The sequence below is a fragment of the Cyrtonyx montezumae genome, unplaced genomic scaffold, assembly GCF_038088225.1.
Source record: "Cyrtonyx montezumae isolate F1298 unplaced genomic scaffold, pur_monq_1.0 scaffold_0, whole genome shotgun sequence".
Classification (NCBI taxonomy): Eukaryota; Metazoa; Chordata; class Aves; order Galliformes; family Odontophoridae; genus Cyrtonyx; species Cyrtonyx montezumae.
This window is the reverse complement of record NW_027071824.1, coordinates 17,973,578-17,990,787: the sequence shown is the minus strand read 5'-3', so window position 1 is coordinate 17,990,787 and position 17,210 is coordinate 17,973,578. Positions and strand designations below refer to the sequence as shown.

Here is a 17,210-nt window from a genome sequence, read left to right as displayed (position 1 = left end):
AAATGTCACTATAAGTATTACACCCTTTCTTTTAAGCTTATTTTAAGCAAATGTCACCCAGGCTTTTCTTTTCTTTGTTTAAAGATAAATAGTTAAAATCAGTAGTTGAAATTCCCCACTGTCAAGACAAAGGCATCTGAGATTTCTTGGAGAAAAACATGTACAGTAAAATGATACCTGAACTTTCTTCTTTACAAATTCAAGAGGTAAGATAGTTGTAAGAAAGAAAACAATGTACCCACATCAGCTTGCTGTCAAACTAGAAAAGACTTTCAGTGAGCAGCAAATCACCATAGTGCTTTACTCCACATTATCTGCAAGTTTCTTCATTAAGTTTCCTTCCGGTGCAATTTCCTAACATCCTGTTTGCTTAAACAGTATGTTGTACAATACATTTCTGCTGCCAAAATTTATGGAAATAAAAGCGCTCCTCGGCACAAAACAAACTCCAGTACACCACTAGTTGAAATCGTCGGCTACGGCAGTTTTCAGAAGCCCTCAGTCCAGCATCACCGGTCCAGTTACTAAATATTCCTCTTGGTCTTAGAAAGGAGCGCATCCCGGAGGCACTGGCAGCCCTCGCTCGCCCCGCTGCCCAGGCACCGGGCCGCCCCGTCCCGCGCGGCCCGGCCTCAGCTCCCGGGCGGGGCCACCCCGGTAAAAGCAGTGCGGGCGCGCCCTCTGCTGGCGACGGGGAGGGTTTGTTCCTCGGCCCTCACACAGCGGTGCGTCGGGAGCAGCATTCCTGAGTGGCTTGAATACCTGCCCGCAGACCTGGGAGGGGCAGGGCACGGCGTCTGTCCCCGCCTCCGCGGTGGGGCTGATTAAGTAGCTCCTCGGAAAAGAAAGGGTGGCGTCAATGCCCTGTCTTCTGTGCCACATCAGCCTGCATGTATTTTAATCTTGCACAGTGAATCAAACAGCACATGCACAGCACCGAGCCCAGCGAAACTGGGGGAGGAAGCAGCAGTGATGCTGCCCTCCCATGAAGCCTGATCTGTCACTTCCATTTGGTGTAGCTTCTAATAAATGTCTTTGTGTTGACTTATCTTGTCACACAATATTCCGTCCTTAATTATCATTGCTTTAAATGTCCTCCTCAACACTGACACAGTTTGAGACTTTCTCTCTTTCTCTCCCACCTTTCTGCAGTGCTCTGATAGCTACTCCTCCTGTTGAGCAAGACATAAGTTTGTTTTGCCCCATTCACCCTCAAGTCTTGCTCTTGCATTGCAACGTGTCTGCTCTTGTTAGGATACAGGCCTGGAGCTCCTCCAAGGTTTTGAGACCCAACAAAGAAAGAATTACAATGAAGCAAATGAAAGTTTTGCCTTTAGACCTTTTGTTCTTTGATGTCATGGCTTAGGGGTTAATATAAAAACAAAGGAGCCTAAATTTGTCCAATAGTAGATGCGTCTGTTAGGCTGGGGAGGGCACAGCTTCCAAAGCTTCAGTGATATCCCAGCAACAACAGGGAGCAGCACAAGCACTGCCCTGTAGCTAAATGTAAGTGTAGCTTTAGCCAAGTAGAGAGGAAGAGACACAAGAAATTGAAAGGAAACCAATTACAAAGGTCTTGCAGCAAATGAGTGCCACGTGGTAGTTAAGAAAATTATCAGATTGTTCAATTGCTCAACTACCTCAACAGGGAATAAAATTACACTAAGTCATTGATCCATTCATGGAATCACAGAATTGTAGGGGTTGGAAGGGACCTCTAGAGACCATCGAGTCCAACCCCCTGCCAAAGCAGCTCCCTAGCCCAGGTTGCACAGGTAGGTGTCCAGGCGGGTCTGGAACATCTCCAGAGAAGGAGACTCCACCACCTCTCTGTGCAGCTGTGCCACTGCTCCGTCACTGCACTGGGAAGGAGTTCCCACACACATTTGTGCAGAACTTCCTAGGTCTGTGGCCATTTCTCCTTGTCCCATCACCACACACTGCTGGGAAAAGTCCAGCCTCGTCCTTTTGCCTCCATTCTGTATTATTAAGAAGGTTTTTGATAAAGAAATATAAGTTCTATACAACATGTTGAAAGGTAACCTGAGTTCAAATCTCTCTTTTTTTTTTTTAATGTGTGTGTGTGTCTTTATATAAATCCAAACTGGTTATCTTTGGATATGGGGAAAAAGAAAAAAAAAAGAAGAAGAAAAAAAGAACTTCCCCCTCACATGCTTTCTTCTAAAAATCAGTTTGGCTTTTACTTGTTCTAGGTTATTTGAGAGGGAACTTGTAGTGATTTCCTGGAACGGAATACATATGGGAAACAAAGTTTCTTCTCCAAATCAGACTGCTAAAGCATTGATTTCTTCCTATATTTATTCCATTTATAATATATCCATATTTACAGGGGAAGTTCAGACTGGGCATTATGCAACTTCTCTACCATGACAGCATCCAAACACTGACAGACTTGCTAGCGAGGTGGCCGACGCTCCACGTCCGTTCGCAAGATAATACCCTCCTTAACGAGCTTTATTTTTTGTTTGATCGCTAACGAGACTAACTACATCAACCTCCCTCAGGCAGCAGCCCCGGATACCCCTCCTGCCGCGGGGCCGCGGGCGCGCACCACCGCACGCCGCTCACGCACAGAACGGCCGCGGAGACGCCGCGCGGCAGACGGGCACGGAGACGGCGAGCGCCGCCCCAATCACACAGCACCACCCCCTCCCCGAGGCGCTGGCTCCGCGCCCCGACCAATCGGAGGCCGCGCTGCGCCGCAGCCGCACCGCCCTCTCGGTGGGACAGGAAAGGGCGGGCCCTGCGGCAGCCAATCGCCGCCGAACAGCGGGCGGGGCGGGGCTCGGTGCCGGCCCGTGAGGCGGCTGCGCCGTGGCCCTTGGGCGCCGCTCAGCGCCGTGGCCGCCGCCCCGAGGGCCCAGGCAGGTTCAGGCCGCGCCGCTCGCCGCGTATCCTCAGTATCCTCACAGCCCCGCGGAGGGCGGGGAGATGCAGCCCCCGGGCCCTCAGCAGCAGCCACAGCAGCCGCCGCCGCCGCTTTTCGCGCCCAACAACGGGGACTTCACTTTCGTCTCCTCGGCCGATGCCGAAGGTGAGCGCGGGGCCGTCGTGGGGACCGCTGCCGCTGAGCGAGGGCCTCGGCCCGGCCCGGCCCGAGGGCGGCTCCCGGCGCCGTGGCGCGGTGTGTGCGTGGCACGGCCGGCGGGCTGCTCGGTACCCTGACGTAACCGCGGCGGGCGCTGTCCGCGGCCCCTCCTGCCCCCGCTGCTGGTGGGCTCGGCGTCTCTTAAGCTACGCTGCATGCTGGCTCCCGGCGTGCTCGGGGCTCCGTGCCGCGCTGCGTTCCGCACGGTAATAGGGGAAAGCGGGGACTGTGTGTAGGTGAGGGGGCGGGGTGCGGCCTACCTGTGTAGCTGCATGTCGTGAGGGCTTGTGTCGCGGCGCTGCAGAAGGGAACGGCGAAGAGTCAACGCTGTGCTACCTTATTTTGGTGGGAGAATGACCCTTGGGACTGTAGGCATTTAAACAACCGTCTTTCTGCTTTGTATACATAGTTACTTTATAATTGTGGATCACGTGGGGAATGGGGTACATCCTGGCTTTTGTGCCCTGCCCTGAAAATGAAGAATTGAAGTGAAATGCCACTGTAGAATGCTTAACTCTGTTCTTTGGCGAGCTTGTCAGTTATTCTGGCAAGGGATGCTGATCAACAAGTGCAATCCACATTGCTTTGGTTTCGTGTTTTTTTTCCCATCTTCCACCTTGGCCCCAAAAAAGGAGTTAGGTGCCTCTGAAGGGAGACTCTGGATTCTCCCTGGAGATATTTGTTGAGAGCTGTGTTAGTGCTCTGCTGGACCCCGTCCATAGTAAGAACCTGTCCTCTAGGATGTGTTGAACAGGGCTTGGCTCTGTATTCTCTGTGGGCACGAGCAAGGTGTGACCTCATCCCTGTTTGAGTGTAGCCCTGTGTTCTTCCCGTGACAGTGGTGGAGAAAGCATCTGACCTGTCACCAGCAGGCACCAGAACCACAAACTTTTGTCAGGTTCTTCAGTGCTTGGTTGGTCTGCTGTTAACTATTTCATACGAAGCAGACTAAAGAAGAGGCAATGGCAGATTTTCCTTGGTTTCTTCAGCTTTGTCCCACCTGAGATGCCATCTTCCAAAATAGACTTAAGATCATGTTATTAGGTTTCAAGATCTATAATGTGGTTGCAGGTATTCTGTAACAATCTTCTGCATGTAGAAGTTTTCCAACCTCAAGGTGGGTTGTCACTGATTATTAAGGACAGAGAAATCAAATCAACGGCTGATTGGACTCTTTAATTTACTTTGATCTTCCTGAGGACCCTGTGGGGGGTGATGTTCTCAGGATCAAAGCAATGGATTGTTAGCTATCACAATTATGAAAAGGTTGAAAAGCAGTAATGGAGAAGCATAAATTTAAGCCAGAGTGGCCTAGCTAGCTGATTTGGGACAGAGAATTCTGTTAAACTAATGGTGGTACTGAAACGACTCAGTAAATGCTGTCTGAACACTGTGAAACATCTCGTCATTGGAAAAATCTAAATTCTCCAGAGTTACATTGCTTTTAGGTAAGTGTCTTAAATGTAATCCACACCTGGCTTCTGTGTATGTGTTGCAGAAGTATTTCAGAAGTACTTGCTGTAGCTAAGTGTTTGGAGAAATTCATATGTATGTTTGTGTGTGTGAAAGTACATAACAATACAAATGGAAATCAAGGTTTTCTTTGGTGAAGCAAAAAGATGTCGGATGAGAAGGGAGTTGTTACAGACATTTTGAGAGGCAACAAGATTTGTACAAAGAATTGACTTGTTGCTGTGTTGTCGTATGTTGTGTTTTTACACAAAAAATTCCTGAATTCTTAGTAGACTGTATACTCATTTCATCCCCTTCTATTTTTTTACTACTTCAAGCTGTCTATTTTCAGTTACCATTTTGTCTTTTTCCTTGGTATATAACTGACTACAAAGTGAATAAAATAAGAATTGGTGACTGCGATGCAGCTTAAACATATAACAGTTGTTTGTGTTTGTTTAGTACTGTGGTAGAGCAAGATGATGGCATGCTAAAGAGCATCTGTTGTATCTCTCATTATTGAACAGAACCTGGGGATTTCTGGAAGTATTCTTTTTCCTAACATTTTCAACATTTAAAAGCAGCTTGCAGACGAGAAAAGCTGCAAATGTTTTCTTTCTGTGAGAAGTTGGATTGTGAAGAGAGAATAGTTTGGGTGTGATGATGCCAGCCTGCAGGAGTGGGCTCTAAAGAGATAGTGTGGTCAGCAAAAAATGATAAATAATCCACAATTCACGATATGATGAGAATTGCATTGGTTTAACTCCCTTTATGCCCCTAAATGATTAATGATAAAGCATGAATTGGAGCGTGCTATGTTATCTAGGAGCTGGAACTTACTAATTGGAGTCCTAAAACAACTTTGTTACTGTCGCATAAAACCAGGAGTACCCTTTCAGATTATGTAACTGTTGGTGTATAACTTTGAATGTTTCATGGTGATGACCAGCACATGTAGCTTTTATACGTATTTATTTATTTTGCAGTAATTTTGAAATCAAATGTATTTTGACAAAATAAAAATGCATATCTTCCTCTCCCTTTTTCTCTCAGATCCTAGTGGGTCCATAACAACTCCAGATGTTAAGCTAAATCTTGGAGGAGAATTCATCAAAGAATCCACTGCAACTACGTTTCTGAGGCAGAGGGGTTATGGCTGGCTTCTGGAAGTGGAAGATGATGACCCAGAAGATAACAAGCCACTCCTGTATGTACTGATTGTTTGTGGGTCTCTCTTTGTTAGCTGAGTAGGGAAAACAAAGAGCTTGTAAGCCCGTCAACTGTCTCCTAGTCTTTTCCTGTGGCTAGAATTCTCTGAGAAATTACTTGACCAGTTAGTCTCTTTTGGTGCAGGAATGAAAATACTGTTTTTCATTATGGTGGGTTTTCTTTATTTTTATTATATTTGTTTGTTTAGCTATATTTGTTGTGGGAGAGGAAGGAAGGAGGAAATAAAAGTTTTATTACATTATAAGTGTAGAAAGAAATATAGAAATGTAATGGGTTTTGTATACTTATCTGTTGATCTTGTCATGGTTTAAAAGAATAGATTGTATTCTGCAGCAGGGTTGCAAGTAAAGTAGCAGAAACTTTCTGTTCTCTGATGCTACCTTATCTGATAAAGTTCTCTTAAGGGAGGTTACTGTTGAAAGTCAAAAATGTCTTTGAAGCTGCAGATGCCCACATTACTTGTTCTGTTCACAGAAACATGATTGTCTGAAAAAAGCTTGTATCTTAAGATACTGCAAGTGGGGCTGCCTGGGTCTTAGTCTGTGTTCTGCACCTGAGCAGCTTTGTTCATATTGTCTCAAAGTTTTCTCACGTGTAAAGATAGCGATACTTTTTTAAAATAGAGTGAGAAGGAAGGTACTCTGAGGAGTTGAAACCAGAGCACTGAGAGAAAACAGATGCCTGGAGAGCTTAATAATGAAATTGCTGCTTGAAAAGTGCTTGAAAAGTACTTCAGTTGTGCAGAAGTAGCACCTGTGTGACTGAGTCTGTTCTGTAACCCTGTAACTTTTAATTACGAAATAGAATGGTGTACTGAGGTGACAATGAGTGAATTCCCTCATTTGTGTAATATTGTATGCCACAAAAAAAACCCCAAGCTTGTGATTCAAAGACTGCTCTGTGTTCTCCAAAGCCTGTTATTGGAAGTGAGGAGAACAAGCCAGGAATAATTTTGTAGCAAAGAGGACAAATCTTCTCTTCCTAACAAACTGAATCTGATTTTGTGTAGCAGCTTTTGTGCAGTTCTGAGTATTCCCAGAACATGTGTTGTAATGAAGTATTCTAATTGGAATGCTTCTGTGGGTTTAAAGTTTTTTAGTTCCCCGATGTAGTACTACCACACAAACATTTTGTTCAACAGTTAGATTATTTCTGTCCCCTCAGTGGACAGCTGTGCTTTCAGCACTTATCTCCTTTTGCAGCTACCATCTCCTCTTCAGTGAGGTAACTGTCAGCTTTGTGGGAAAGACAGTTTTTTTTACTTGAAACTATCAGGAACCTTATGCAGTGACAAAGAATTCCACAAAGGGAATATTTCTGTTACATAACTGTTGAATATATATATATATATATATAAAATAAATGAAGGAGAAACAAAACAGTGCTTAAAAATGGATAAAAATGGATGCTTTTAGTCTACTCCTTTATTCAGTGTTGCTTTAAAGAACAATTTTTGTTACTTAGGCACAGATTAGTAACAACAATCATGAGATAACCTCACTAATTGCATCCTGAAATTGCCTTAAGAGAATCAATGAACAGTACTTCATTTTTGAAAGAGAAATTGTGGTGTCTTTGTATTTATTTCTTGTTTCTTCTTTATATCTCATCAGATTAAAAGAAAATATTTTGAATGCTGTGGGATTAATGAATATCTCTATTAGAATTTGAAACAAAATTATTCCATAGTAAATGTGCTTGTGGCAAACTGTTCAGTATAGGAATACACGCGCATCCAACTCCTGAGTACACGTCTTGACTTCCGTTTCCAATTTTATGAATTTCACACATTCCTGTATGCTGGAAAATAGATCTACTGCCTTAATGTAGGCTACTAAGATGTGCTGGGGATGTTTCCTATTCTCAGTCATGTAATTGATCTTTGCAGAATAAAATATGTGTCATACTGATTTCTGAATGTTTGAAGAAGGTATGGTGTTGCTTTTCTGTGGACAAATTGTTTTGTTGCTAGTCATGGTTCCAGAAGGCATTATGGTGACAGGAGACCGGCTCTGTAAATCTGTTAGTCCACGAACTTAATTTTTATGCTTTGTTTCATTCCTGTGTGTATAGTAATGCTCCCTTGCTTTACAATTTCAGGGAAGAACTCGACATTGATCTTAAGGACATTTACTACAAAATTCGATGTGTGTTGATGCCTATGCCATCTCTTGGGTTTAATAGGCAGGTAGTGAGAGACAATCCAGATTTCTGGGGTCCTCTGGCAGTTGTCCTCTTCTTCTCAATGATTTCATTATATGGACAATTTAAGGTAGGTACACACCTTCTACCTAAAAAGAAATCTGAACTAAATATGGGGACATTATTGCTAAGCAATTTACATTCTTATGTAGATAGAAAGTCTCTTCTTCACATATTAATGTAGAGCATTCCAAATATAGTTTCTTGTTATGATATAGAATTATAGCAGTAAGAAATGTATTAAATAACCTACAGAAAAGTAAATCTTGATTAAAATGTTTTTTTAATGTAATAAAACAAAGAAAAGATGCAGTTTCCAGAGGAAATAGATCAATGCTAATACATTTACAGCCGTATTAGTGAATCTTTCCATTTTAGCTGTGACCTTTTGTTGACTTGCTTTTTTATTACTAAAAGTGATACCAAAGAACATCTGCATAGGTGTCATGAATTTTAATTTCCCGACAAGGTAAGCTAGTTGTTTAATTTGTGCTACATCACAACAGTTTCTGGTATGCTTAGTCTTCATTAATGCACATTACTCTTTTGTCCTCTGTGCTCAATTACAATAACTTTCCTCTGGCTAATGGAATTTGTCTATAATTCTTTTTGAACTAGAGACTGAATAGTTATTTGAAGGTACTGTGCAGATTTACTTAGCTTCTAAACACAGTTAACCTTGCATTCAAATTGAAGTAGAGAATTGCCAGCGTTTGCAGCACAATTTGAATGTGAGCCTAGGTGATGTTTTTCCAGTAGTTATTGCATTCTGCTATGGAAATCTGACTAGATATGCAGTTACAGATTTTTTTTTTAAATACAATTTGGAATAGCAGTAAGCCATATATGTAAAACAGCAGAGTGTGTCTATGCTAGGATTTTTGTGAAAGGTGAGGAAAGGCTCTCTGTGACCTCTGGCTTCTATTTGCTGTACCAAATGGTGACGAAGAATTCACTGTCATGTTTCTGTGAGACGTGAAGTGAGCAGCCTAAAGCACGGTAGGGTTCAAATCTTTTGGGTGCACCTCTTAGTTGTTTTCTGGACAAAACAGAGACCATCACTCAGTCCCATGATGGATCACTTTGCTACTGGTGTTTGTGTATCCGCTGCATATGAACAGTGGGCCATATGATAATGAACATTACTGTTAGTAACATGGATTTATCATGTAGATGGAAAAGTGCTTTTTGTGAGAAAGGAAGGCTGGTAGCTAGCAATGGAATGGATGACAGCAGCTAGGCTAGATGAACTAGGTGGCCTGTAAGCTGGGGAGAGATGAGTGTTGCTGCTCTAAGACTTTAATCCAGTTCTCTTCTTTCAGACAACAGAAGAAAGCAGGAAGTAAAAGGAGGATGTGTTATTTTCACAAATAACAATGTTATTTTTTTCAAGTTATATGATATGTATCAGATAAAATAAAAACCTTTATCCCTATTTTGATTCTTAGGCAAATCTGGAATTTTATGTAGAAAAAATTGAATTGAATACTTATGTTCATTTTTAAATGCTGCCGTGGTACAGTAGAAAGTACAAAGAATGGACTGAGATTATTGTTTCCATCTAAAAAAGTATTTCAAATGGGAAAGCTTTGCATCTAATCCACCCAGTAGCTCAACTCCAGGAACACCTAAATTACTTTGAAAGTTCTCTAAAGTTGGAGAATGATTTTAGGACTTCTGAAAGAATGACAGAAGCAGGAAAAATAATTACAGGGCTTTGTTGGTTTTTGTTGTTGTTGTTGTTTGTTTGTTTTTCTCCCAGGACTCTGATCTGTTTCTTAAATTGTTATCATAAAGTTTTACCGAGAGTAATCCTATGCCTTCTTCTGAGTACTCCTGGTTTTAGAAAAATAATTAAGTTGTGTCTTTATAGATGAAGAAATGAGAATCTCAACTCTTTGTACCGGGTGTGCTGACTATAGGGGAAAAAATGTCAAAACCAAAACAAACAAAAATCTTGAGCCAACTTTTTGGAATAAATGAAGGTGTTTAACTAGAGTGATCTTAGCTTTACTTTTAACTAGCCTCTTCCTACTTTGATGCAATAGTATAGTATGTACAAAACATTGTTTAAACATTCCTTCCTCATCAAACTTAATGTTACTGTGATTTTTGTAAATGTAACATCTGAATTTTATTTTCAAGTTCCATTGTGAGTACTGAATAAAACTATTGTTGCTGCAATTTAGAACTTAATTTTGTTTAATAAAACTCTTGAGTGCAGTGCGGTGAATTATGATTTTTCCTTCCTTACAGTGTAAAAGAGTAAATTAATTGTACTTTCCATTTTCAAGGTTGTTTCTTGGATTATAACTATTTGGATATTTGGATCCTTGACAATTTTTTTACTGGCCAGGGTTCTTGGAGGAGAAGTAAGTACCTCTAATTTATAGGAAGTTGGTAGTGGGGGGCTATTTCAAAATCTCTTGGCTACGTTTTTCAGTAGTGGTTGGGTTTTCTTAGTGCTTGACTTTCGACGATGTAGCCACCTAAGAGTGGGTGAAATTGAAAACTTGAGCACGTAGATTTCAGATTCTTGGTCACCAAAGTAGAATTTAAAATACAGAGGTGGGCAGCTACTCTTGCTGTGCTGTGCATGGAGTGCTGGATGTGGTAAATCTGCAGATTCTTATCAGAAATCCCAGAGGTTGCTGCATGTACCTGTGGTCCACACCTGAAATCCTTTCCTGAGGTCATTTTCTTGAAATGCTTTCCATTTTTCAGTCACTGAGCTAAATGGGGCCATTTATTTCAATTTTGTTAAACTGGTCTGGCAGCAGCTGTGTAGCAGCCTTTTGTACAGAGCACCTACTGGTGTTTGTTTTCATCCTTGGCCTGATGGAGTTCAAACCCATTAAAGGATGAAAATCAGTGTGTGTACTTCAGCTGCAAAGCCAATTGAAGGTCTGGCCTACGTCCCCTCCCTCCAGCTGCTTGCATCAGCAGGGTTGGCATAGCCGTTAAAGCTGTGTTTATAAACTGAGTCACTGAGTGATTCAGGTGTAAACAAAATATCATGGCTTACAGCAAGGCCCACAAACAGCTACTGTGGAACAGTCATGAGGATAGAAACATCTGAAAATGGATTTGCAGCTTAAAATGCACTGAATTGTCTTATAAGGAAGAAGTAATGCTTATATAATTTTACTATGCATTATCCATTAATAATAAAGTAGTTTTGCAGACTTCCTACATTTTTAAGTTTAGGGTGGTTTGGTGTTGTATTTTTTATTTTTACTTTAAATTTTTAGGTTTACTTTTTAATCATAATTGCTAGAGGCTTCTTGACTGAAAATTACTTGGAAAGGAAAAGCTTTTATGAATGTGATTGCACAGTATTTTAGCATACCAACATAATCCAGATGCCCTGAAGTCAGCAGGTTTTGTGGCCCTAAATGTAAACATTAGAATAGATAAACATTGGGATAGATAAACTGGTGAGAAAGGGGGGAGGGATCACTGTAAATCCAGAAAGCCTTACTGGTTGAGGGACATTTCCAACTGCAATAGAGAAAAATCAGACATTTTAATACAACTAAGCTATAAGCAGTTGTGGAAGTACTTTGAACAAATCTGTCCAGCTAGTCATAGCATATCAGGTTCTAGATCTGCTGGTGCCAAAAACATTTATTTGCTTTTAAGAAGGTAATTAAAATGTTAATGCAGGAAATTATATATTTGCTGCTTGCGACAGCCAGGTCTACAGCTAATGACTGAGAGGTCTGTTCTAGTCCTGTGCTTCCAGATATTATTTGTATACTCCATGGAGAGTGGCAGTTGCAAAATCACTTCAGGTGAAACATGAAAATATGAGGAATGGGCAGATTTGATTATTTTTTTTTCCATGTGTAAATGCTTCCCTTGGAAGTGTTGAAATTGTTATATGAAGTTATTTTTGTTTTGGTTTTTAAAACAAGTTTTGTTTCTGAAGATTAACTACAAAATTCTAGAGGATTGCATGGAAAAAAGTTTGCATGCTAGCAATCTTCCTTTGGCTTAGAATTCATGAATTGTCAGTGTGTTTTTTATGGTTACTCATACTGTTAAAACAAGATAAAATTGTTTCATTAAAGTGATTTTGTACTAAAGTTTGTTTATATGTGCTTGAAAATTCCAGGTTGCTTATGGCCAAGTTCTTGGTGTGATAGGATATTCCTTGCTTCCCCTCATTGTCATAGCACCTGTGCTTTTGGTGGTTGGATCGTTTGAAGTGGTTTCTACCCTAATAAAAGTAAGTTCACTAACATCTATTGAGAATTGTTTACCATTGTTCTGAGTCACTTTCCTAACACTGAAGTATTAATCCCTACAGCACAACACGTCAAAATACTCAGAAATATAATATAAAAAAATACTCAGAAAAGCATAATAATGCTTTTGGTAAACACAGTGGATATGACTGCTAAACAAATTCTGTTCTAAATGTTTCTTATGAGTATTTGGAAATATTCAGTCCCCAAGGAAATATAAAACCACCTGTTGCTATCAGCTTAGCTTCTATTGAATTATTTTGCTACATTACATTAGTTGCATTAAAAATTAAGAAGGACTATCATTTTTAAAGAAGGATGCGTAATTAAAAATCAAAATAAAGTATCTGAAAATAAGATGTTCTGTCCCTTTCCCCATCATCAGGTTTTAGCTATTGCTTTACAAATGTGTAACATGAGGCACAAAGCAGAAATAATGTGCTTGATGCCACCTGCTGCTAGACGCCTTTTATGAAACTAGCATCAGTCCCTGATGGATCCTAGAAGTGGGTGATGTTCTTGAACTCTTCATACAGCCCTTTTAGTTAGCTTTTGAAGTCTTTGCTAAACTTCTGGCACTGACTGAGAAAACTGTCACTGGCTAACCTGCAAACTTTTTGAGATCTTATTCTGAGAATTCGATTAATTTCTGTCCTATTGGCTTGCTGGTTTACAGTATAATTGAAATACAACTAACTGTATGATAAACAAGAATAGTAGCTGTGTTTGTGAAATGATAACTTGCAGTTACTATTAGGTGATGCATTCAAAAAACTAATTATAACTTGGCAGTTAACTAATATATTATATAAATTAAGTTTCATTAATTGTGTTCATTTTTATCTGATTGCTGTTAACAGCTTTACATTAACTCAGGGCAAACATATACAAGTTTCTTTCTTACCAAGTTTGCAGTTAGGGTTCATTTGTTTTTAGCAGCGGCAGTTGAACTGGTCACGCAATCCATCAAGGATCTTGAGCTCCTCTGACAGCACCATGGGAAAAGTTCTTTACTGGGATCCTGTAATATCTGTTCAGTGAAGGGCAGACCTTTGGCCTTGCTCTTTGCTTTTCTTTTTTCATTAATATTCAAGTTGTTGCTTGAGGATAAAAGATGTCCCATTATTTTTTGCTGTAACCTTATTAGCTTGAGACTTGAGTCAAGTCCACTGACCTGAAGGCTTTTAATAATGTTACAAAGTAGGTGTATTAACTACCTGTAACATGGTGAATGTTTACATGTACTGATACTTTCCACAGGTCTTTTGAAATGGTTAGTTATTAAAGCAATCAAGTCTTTGATACACATTCTATTTTGGGAAGGTTCTCATTGCACCTGAAAGGAGTAGTAACATAAGTTTCAGTTAGTTTAAGTTGGAACCTATAATTAAAGTAAAGCTTATGAGTCAGGCAAGTGAAGTAAAAAAGGACAATTTTATATATATATACACACACCCTTTGGTATATGTCCTGGGAGGAAGAGTCAAGCATAGCATGTTTTTTGAGTTGAAGAAGCTTACAACTTGTATCATGGTATCCATATGTCTTATGTCAAAGAAAACTTACTGTACATTAGCTGCTTGCCTCAGTAAAGATGTTGTCTTAGCCTAAAGTAACATGCCTTTGTTAAATACTTTTCTAGACTTAAATGAATGTTCATAGCATATCATTTCGTGTGCGGTCAGAAGTATTGTTTGTGAGCTTTGCTTTATTATTTTTTTCTTCCACATAAAGTTGTACAGTTCTAATTATTTTGCAATTAACTGATATATATATATATTTAATTTGGGGCAGTTCTCTTATGGTGTCAGCTAAGATTATTTATTTTCTTTTTCAGTTGTTTGGAGTCTTTTGGGCTGCGTACAGTGCTGCATCATTACTAGTTGGAGAAGAATTCAAGACCAAGAAACCCCTTCTAATTTATCCCATCTTTTTATTATACATTTATTTCCTGTCCTTGTACACTGGGGTGTGATCTAGTGAAAGATGTGGCCAAAACCCATGTTTTCTTCACTTGCAGACTGATAATGCATAAGGTTAAGGAGGCTGGAAATAATATGAATGACTGTTTTGTATCCAGTTGTCAAGATGTTTTAAGATTGAAGAGCATATTTGTGTATATTATTTAATGAAGTAATTGTAGCTATATAGATTTGTATCAAAGTTCTAGGTTTGTTTAAGACTCTTCAGATTTTAATGAACAAAATAAAAGAACCTTGTGTTTTATAAATAAAAAAAGTGTAGCAAAACCACAACTCTATACCTGTGCCAAAAGCACTAGGACCAGATTACTATATTAGAAGAGAAAAATAAGTTAATTGTAACAATCTCAAAGTGCAATTTTTTTCTTTTGAGCTTAAACAGCTGGCTTTTTCTGGCACAGCAAATTCTGTAGATAATATATATATTTATTAAACAGTCCTTATCGTTCACGGAATAGCCTGTATAATGGAGACATGAAGATACTACTTATAATTTAGTGCCTCAATTACTTTGATTTGGCTCTTGAGTTTTGATAAATTCCAATTTGTTTTCAAAATATGTATATACTGTGTATTTTGTATCTATGACTTGCGTGTAGCATAAGTACTCCTTGGTTAAGGATGTATATTGGGTTCTTAAATTTTGAAAATACAAGTGTTTGAGGTCTTCATTTACTATCTCTGACCAAAGGAGCAAGCAAGACACTTACTGTGTAACATATATCATTAAATTGCTTCTTTAGAGCCTCAGTTTACTTAAGTTTTAAATTTACAAAGTAGGTGAACACCTTCCTCAACTGTAGTGCTGGCTTAGTGTCAGAGCAAAAAAAGATCTATCTAGTTTGTGTGCTCTTGAAACAATGTTTTATGATGACAAAATAAAAAGAATGCTTCCCTAACTATATTTTATAACATCTTGCTCTATTTTGTTTTTAATAGTAATGACATTTAACCTGCATCTATTTTTTTCCCAAGTACTGTTGATCCCTTGCAAAAGGTAATAATATTCGTAAGGTCAAATTCTCTCCCCCACCCCCACTATAAGAGCTAGAGCTACAGCCTCAGTAACAATCTCGCTAATTCTGACTATCCAAGGATTATGTAATAACATGATGTTAGATATTTCCTGTGTACTGTGTTGATTGCTTATGTAATAGTCCTTACAGTAATGTTTCTACACAAGGGAACTCCACTGAAATTTGCTTTGCATGGTATTTAGTCATTTGCAACCTTCAGTGTTTAGTATTACCAAATAGATCTGAAGTATTTTTTTTTGTTGGTGGTATTCTTTTTGGTTGGGGGCATCATTTCCCTAAGCCTTTTTTTTTTTTTCCTTCCCACCCCAACACTGGAAATAAAAATCAACGATGACAAGGGAATAGAAAGGGCTGTCTTTGATTCCTATTGGATGTGTTTCCTTACCAGAAGTTTCTCAGCTTTTTGGATGGCGTAACTTGCCATTTTAGCAACTTATTTTTACCACTCGTTGATGCAAAATACAGACGTAAGTTCAAATTCTACTGTGACCCTTTATCTTACTGACTGCTTTTTTGGCTGATGCTTGTGTTGGTTTGAAACAAAACTATTGAAAGTTGATACTGGACATAAACTGTAACATAATATTCTAGCTTGTGATACATTAAAGGAGAAAAACTGGTGGAGTGACTGACTTTTCACCTAATTTTTGGCTTCTGTGGAAGTTTTGGTGGAATTGCTGTAGAGTCATAATAAACCATTTATGCTGGCAGCTTAGTTCTTATCTGGAAGTATTTTGAGAATATTCATTCCCCACTTAAAACAACAGCAACAAAAAGCTATAATGTACGAGAATGCGCACTATTTTTGTAATCTTGAATTATAATCTGGTCTTACCTCTTTCATGGCTGTGTTTCTTGATCAGGAGTATCAAGCTGTAAGACTGCAGATGAACACTGAGAATTCACATATATCTAATGCCACTGCAAACGTTCGGGGTAAGGATGCATGTAGTTCACGAGGCTGTTGGAGAGCTTTAGGCTTACCTCCTCTGCGTAGCTGTTCGTTTGGTGTTCGTGATGGACCTATGCATCTGAAATGACTGTAAGCATTCAGAGGATGCAATAATGTTCTATTTTGTCTTGAAATATCTTCATTTCCTCTATATTAGCGTTCTGTGAAGCTGATAGTTGCAACTTAAAATGTTCTTTTCGACAGGTTGGGCACGTGTAATATGCAATGTCAATATGCACAACAGAGTACATATTTTGTACGCAGTTGCACGTTTGCACCTTTTACTCAGTATCTTTAGGGCCACCTTTTGCATATGCTGGGATAAAATATGTACAGACAGCTCAAATGGTTCTGATAGTTTGTAATAACTTTGCATTCAATAAACTTATTTTTAGATAAGGTATGTGTAAGTACAAGCTGTATTTTATAAAAGTTTTTTAATCAAACCTGTTAATGTATATTTATTAAGGCACATCTATATTCCTATCCCTGTCATCCATCCCGAGCTTTGTGACAATAAATGAATTCTGGGTATGCTACATATACAGCTTTTATTTGTCATGCATGGCAGCTTGATATCTACCAGTGACATCTCCCTCCTCCTGCCAACACCAACTTGGAAATCACATTGTTCTGGCTCGGAGACCACGTCCAGCTGGAGGTCTGCTTCAAGTTTCTCTTACTCATCTTCAGCGTTAGTTTAACGTGAAGAAGCGAAGCAAGCTTAATAGCTATTCACTTTGTTCTCAGTACAGAATGGCTCGGTAATGACACGTAGGTACCCACGTGTTCCTTTCATTCTTTCATTCTTTCTGCACACACTTTCCGAAGCTACTGTCCTATTGCGTGCGCGAGAGGTCCCGAGCGGCGCGCGGCGGGCTCGTACTCCCTGAAGGGCGCGCGCGCGCGCGGCCGTAGCACCGCGCCTCGCTTCCCTCCCTCCCTCCCTCCCGCCACTCCTCGTGACGGGCGGTCTCTCGGTCCCTCCCCCCGCTC

General features: G+C 39.9%; 1 protein-coding gene across 1 annotated transcript; it reads left to right on the top strand.

Moving 5' to 3' along the window:
* Window positions 1-2,833: 2,833 nt before the first annotated feature.
* Window positions 2,834-15,975, top strand: YIPF4 (Yip1 domain family member 4). Its single transcript, XM_065729182.1, has 6 exons — window positions 2,834-3,055; window positions 5,615-5,768; window positions 7,892-8,063; window positions 10,288-10,365; window positions 12,111-12,224; window positions 14,081-15,975. The coding sequence occupies exons 1-6, from the start codon at window positions 2,953-2,955 to the stop codon at window positions 14,216-14,218; spliced, it is 759 nt and encodes a 252-aa protein (XP_065585254.1). The 5' UTR covers window positions 2,834-2,952; the 3' UTR covers window positions 14,219-15,975.
* The last annotated feature ends 1,235 nt before the right edge of the window (window positions 15,976-17,210 follow it).

Coding starts and splice junctions, on each gene's coding strand:
- YIPF4 (XM_065729182.1), top strand. CDS start 2,953: ATGCAGCCCCCGGGCCCTCAGCAGCAGCCACAGCAGCCGCCGCCGCCG. Junction 3,056..5,614: donor CTCCTCGGCCGATGCCGAAG/GTGAGCGCGGGG, acceptor TTTTTCTCTCAG/ATCCTAGTGGGTCCATAACA. Junction 10,366..12,110: donor CCAGGGTTCTTGGAGGAGAA/GTAAGTACCTCT, acceptor TGAAAATTCCAG/GTTGCTTATGGCCAAGTTCT.